This window comes from Mirounga leonina, unplaced genomic scaffold (genome assembly GCF_011800145.1).
Source record: "Mirounga leonina isolate KUSES-001 unplaced genomic scaffold, KU_Mleo_1.0 Mir_268, whole genome shotgun sequence".
Lineage (NCBI taxonomy): Eukaryota > Metazoa > Chordata > Mammalia > Carnivora > Phocidae > Mirounga > Mirounga leonina.
This window is the reverse complement of record NW_023270649.1, coordinates 1,513,800-1,519,799: the sequence shown is the minus strand read 5'-3', so window position 1 is coordinate 1,519,799 and position 6,000 is coordinate 1,513,800. Positions and strand designations below refer to the sequence as shown.

The 6,000-nt window shown below is 44.6% G+C and overlaps 1 protein-coding gene across 2 annotated transcripts in view; it reads right to left on the bottom strand.

The window, feature by feature from the left end:
- Nucleotides 1–6,000, bottom strand: part of XG (Xg glycoprotein (Xg blood group)) — a 34,151-nt gene that overhangs the window by 5,742 nt on the left and 22,409 nt on the right. For both annotated transcript variants that reach the window (XM_035029658.1, XM_035029657.1), the window contains 2 exons: nt 3,054–3,101; nt 97–138 (listed from right to left, as the gene is read on the bottom strand). In XM_035029658.1, coding sequence (XP_034885549.1) covers nt 97–138; nt 3,054–3,101 — 90 coding nt within the window. The remainder of the gene's footprint in view (nt 1–96; nt 139–3,053; nt 3,102–6,000) is intronic.

Below are 6,000 nucleotides of genomic sequence, written 5' to 3'. Positions count from 1 at the left end.
CAATGGGACAAGCTTCCCACCAGCGCGCAGATGGGGTGTTAGTTCTCCCCAAGGACAGTTTCTCCGCACACAGCTCGTAAGAAATAATTCCTTTACCGTAAGTATTTCCGTAAGAGTTGGGTCTAGAGCGCCCTCCTCCTGCAGGACAGAAAGACCACGTGTCCAGAAGTTGCGGCGACACCACTCAGAAAACCAGCACACCCGAAGCAAGATGCTGCGTGAAGCTGCGGAGATTTCCGGCCCTCCCTCCCCATGCAAAGGGAAGAGACACAGTCACCACGGGGCGGCCTCTGACCACACAAGGAGTGGCAGCTGAGCTCAGCCTGCACGATGCACGGCTTCCCCTGACACCCTCTGGAGCTCATGGCGACTGGGCCACACGCCATGCTCATGCCCGAAGACCGGGCGCTTGCCTTAGCTCACGTGCAAACACGCTTTCCATGAGGCCAGCCTGGGCAGTGCCGTGGGCACAGACTACAGTCATCCCGGCCAGTGAAACAGGAAGATTTCTGGCACCTTCTTCCCATGTCTGGAGGCCGTTTCTCAGCGAAGGTTTGAGATGATAAACGGAACGCTTGGTGCTAATTTTGTTAATTTGGAAGCGGGAGCATTTTTGTGGGTGCTGTTTAAACACTGATGGGTCATTTGATCAACTGCCTCCGGATTGAGCCGTGTCCCCCTCCCCAAAATTCATATGTTGAAGTCCTAGCTCCCCGGAACTGCAGAACGGGACTGCGCTTGGAGGTGGGGTCTTTAAAGGTAACAACATTCCAAATTAAGGTAAAATGAGGTCGCTTGGATGAGATCACTAAGCTGTTAGGACTGGTGTCCTCTGTGCAGGAGGAAGGGACATGCCCAACGCGTTCTGCCACCTCCAGGGAGAAGCCGGGTGACGCGGTCACCTGATGCATGAACCCAATCCTCGGTGCTAGTCTGAGAGCTGACTCACAGCTTGGCACAGCTCAGCACCACAGAACAGGGGTCCAGACACGGATGGGGCCAGATGCGTGTTGCCAGAGCCACACATGCCAGTGAGCGCGGCCCTCCGGAAAACCGCATCAGCCAGGCTTTGTCCTGCAGCTTGACCCTGGCCCCGCCCGAGAGCACGGGGTCAGGGGAGGGGGGTTTGCAGACATTTTGTCCCCAGGGTGAATGGTCATCCTGAGGAGTGTGCTTTTCTGCACTCAGAGGGGAGACAGGTCCCCAAGACATGGCGGCGTGGGATCAGAGCCCTGACTAATTTCCTGGGCAATAAATGTAGGCATCCTTAGGGCTCCTGGGAACACTGGTAGATGAGTCATTTCTTTCCCGCTTGTGAATCCGGCAAAGAACAAAACAACAGGCTCTGGGAAGGATCCTCGCGGAGGGAGAACCATCAGAGACAGGTGCATGGGGTAAACACATCCCCGGACTGGGATACCTCCCTGGCCTGGAGGGTTGTGGGGGCGTCATCTGACCATGCAACATTCCACGTGGCTGCTTATAAAAATATCAAATAAGCTTTTGTCCCACAGTTTCCAAAGAAAGAGGATGATGGGCACATCACATCTGCACACTGAGTTTAAAGGAGACAGCTTTTGACCCCTCTCCACTAGGACCCTTCACACGCCGCCTGTCCCATACAAGCGTGTGCACCTTGGAGGGACAGCATTATGGGGATGGGACCATCTATAGGGCGACAGATATCTGTCCCTTAAAGCAGACTGTTTGAGCACCATATTTCCTTCACCTTTACTTTAGAAAATGGGATATAAAATAAAAATTTCCCCTTCAGAGGTTAGGGAGGTTAATGGGACCACATCTCCGAAAGGACCATACCCCTTGCCAACGCACCATACAAATATTAGTTTTGGCCAAAAGATAAGTCACTCAATTCATTCATGGTGCTCAAAACGCTTAACACATGGCAAACGGAAAAGAAAAATAATGCTTTGAAACCAATCCACAAGTTGATTGGTGGGCCAAGGGGACTCAAAGGTACAAACGTGTAGTTGCAGGATGAATAAGCCCTGGGACGTCACATAGAGCCTGGGGACCCTAGTTAACAATCCCGTATCCTATATTTAAAAGTTGCTAAGGGAGTAAATCTTTAAGGTTCTCATTTTACAATAAAAAATAAAATTTGTGGGGCGCCTGGGTGGCTCATTCGGGGAAGCATTTGCCTTCAGCTCAGGTCACGATCTCAGGATCCTGAGATCGAGTCCCGCATCGGGCTCCCTGCTCAGCAGGGAATCTCCTTCTCCCTCTCCCTCTGCTCCCCCTGCTTCTGCTCACTGTCTGTCAAATGAGTAAATAAAATCTTTAAAAAAAAATTAAAAGCAAAATTTGTAACTATGTGTGCCAATAGACACACAAAAAATAAAATCTGTAACTGTATGTGCCGATGGACGTTCCCCAGACCTAGAGCCATGATTACTTTGCGACATATAATAAATGTTGAATCACTACGCTGTAAACCTAGAACGAATACAATGTTCCATGTCAATTGTATCTCAACTAAAAAAAAATAATCAATCGGTAGCATTTCGCTTTCCCAGCGCCGATGTTTTGTTCTCAGTCCTCCCTTAGGGAAGCAGAGAGCGTCTGAGGGCTTTAAGATCCGCTGATCCGTTTGCAAAGAGCTCAGTGTAGACAAGAACCCCACGAATCACTCCTGCGGACTTTTCTATTCCTTCCTGGCAGAATCTGCCTCCCCGAAATGTGTTCTGCTGGCAGTAGGTCAGCCGCCTAACAAAAAGCCCCCAGTGTGTTGGATGTTGTCCCCCCGGCGAGTGTTGCTGTCTGCCGTTCTGTTTCCTGCTACCTGGACGCTGGGGGCCCCTGGACGGCAGGACGCGGCCAAGCCAGACGGTCAGCGCGGAGAGGGCTGCGAACCCCGGACGCCAGCACACAGAGGCCCCACACCCAGGACCCCAGGAAGAGGCGGGGATGGGCATGCAAGGGGGAGGCGGGGATGTGCATGCAAGGGGGAGGCGGGGATGGGCATGCAAGGGGGAGCCCGGCAAAGACGACCCCACCCCGCCGCCCACCGGGGGTCCGGGCGCTGGGCGTACCGTGCGTGTTTCCGGACCCATCATTGCTGGGGTAGTAGCTCCCACCACCTGCGGGAGAGAAGGTCCGTGTCAGGGATGCTCTGCTGGGAGGCATGGGGTTCCTGGTGATGGCACCAAAGCCGTGCCCACGACTCACCCCAAAGAGAGCCCCACATGGTGGCAAAGAGCGGGAGCCACCAGGGCACGTCCAAGTCTGCCCGCCTAAAGTCACAGCTTTCTGCTAGGACAACTCCCGCCGAGACAGACCCCCTGTGGAAAGCTCAGCGCCTTCACAGAGCCCACATGGAGCCGGACGGGCTCCCCGCGCACGCAGGTGCATCGTCCTCCTGCAGAGAGGTCTGAACGGGACCCACAGCCTCGTACAGAAGCACCTTCACAAGATGGGCAGACCGGAAAGGCGAAGCCCATCGTGAACCTTCTCTCTTAGGGGCACGTTTAGGGTTGGCTGATCGTGACCGTCACAGCCCTGAAGACAAAGCTGTTTGTTCACGGTGCTGAGCGTCGCAGAAAGAAGGTGCACGCGCACCCTGCTTGTCCAGATGACGCATGTGCCTTTTGGCAAGGTTTTGGGGCGGAGGCCTTCCCTCTTCTGAAACACATCGGGCACGACCAGACAGAGGAGAAACCTCGCCTACGGGACACAAAGCCTCATGCATTACAGCCTGGAGCCCGAGACTATAGAGGGCTCTGTCCCGACCGACCCCTGCTTTTGTTTACGGAGGGAAAATTCTCGGCGGGTGGTTCCATTCCAGTGATAGCAAGAATGTCCATAAAGGCTTTATACATACCTGTGTACGTGTGCATAAACGTCTATCTATATACGCAGGTATATACACACATACGAACAAATAAAAGTATACATAGATAGATATAGAAGTACATGTACAAAGATACATACACATATAACAGTATACATACGTACAGATAAAAGTAGATAAATATACATAAAGATATAAACACACACATACATATGTAGATATACATAAAGATATATATACTCAAAATATATGCATACATTTTTAAAGCTGTCTCTATGTACATATATAAACATATTTACACACATATAAAAATATATCTATACATATATAAAGGTATATGCATATGCAATGTTAGAGAAGTATATATATAAAAACATGAAAATATAGAAATATATACATATTCAGAGGTGTGCATGCATATAAATATATATAAAGGTATGTAGAAATACAGAAATAAATACATATATACACTATATATAAAATGTATGTGTACATAAAGGTATTTAACACCTATATTAAGATATAGATAGATATACACACATGTACAAGTGAAGAGATATATACATACATATATATAAAAGGTGTATATGTAACAGAGACATATAAATAAGTACATACATATATAAAGAGATATATACATAAATAAAGATAGAGATTTTATGTATATAAAGGTGTTTATGTAAATGTATAAAAGGATATATATATAAATATAAAGACATATAAATATGTACATACATATATAAGGGATATATAGCTAAATAAAGATATATAGACATACATATATGAAAGTGTTTATATGAATATATATAAAGAGATTCATACATGAATATAAAGATATATAAACATGTACATCCAGGGCGCCTGGGTGGCTCAGTTGGTTGAGCGACTGCCTTCGGCTCAGGTCATGATCCTGGAGTCCCGGGATCGAGTCCCGCGTTGGGCTCCCTGCTCGGCGAGGAGCCTGCTTCTCCCTCTAACCCTCCCCCATCTCATGTACTCTCTCTCTGTCTCATTCTCGCTCTCTCAAATAAATAAATAAATCTTTAAAAAAAAAATGTACATCCATATATAAGGGATATACAGCCAAGTGAAGATATATAGAGAGTATATATATATAAAGTATATATACCATATAAAGGTGTTTATATAAATATATACAAATATATATTTATATGTATTTATATGTACATATATTTATATGTATATATACACATATATATGTATATATATTTATACATATATATACATATAAATATATGTGTATATATACACACATATGTGTGTATATACCTACGTATATAGACGTTTATGTATATATTTATGTGTATATATTTATATGTATATATGTATATATATGTATTTATATGTAAATATATATAAAGCATATAAAGGTGTTTATATAAATATATATACAAATATATATTTATATGTATTTATATGTACATATATTTATATGTATATATACATATATTTATATGTGTGTATATACCTACGTATATAGATAGACGTTTATGTGTATATTTATGTGTATATTATATGTATATATGTATATATATATGTATTTATATGTAAATATATATAAAGCATATAAAGGTGTTTATATAAATATATATAAAATATATATTTATATGTATTTATATGTACATATATTTATATGTATATATATACATGTATTTATATGTATATATCAAGCATATAAAGGTGTTTATATAAATATATATAAAATATTTAAGGGATAAACGCATAGGTAAAGATATAGAGAGACATATGCATATAGAGATGTTTATATAAATGTATATAAAGGGGTATATAGGTAAGTAAAGATATATAGAGATGGGCGCACGTCCAGGTGCATATTTAAAGGTCCGTACGGGAATCCGTACACGAATATAAAGATGTATAAATACGGGGCGCCTGGGTGGCTCAGTTGGTTAAGCGACTCCTTCGGCTCAGGTCATGATCCTGGAGTCCCTGGATCGAGTCCCACATCGGGCTCCCTGCTCGGCAGGGAGTCTGCTTCTCCCTCTGACCCTCCCTCCTCTCATGCTCACTCTCTATCTCATTCTCTCTCAAATAAATAAATAAAATCTTTATTAAAAAAAAAAGAAAGATGGGGCGCCTGGGTGGCTCAGTTGGTTAGGGGACTGCCTTCGGCTCAGGTCATGATCCTGGAGTCCCGGGATCGAGTC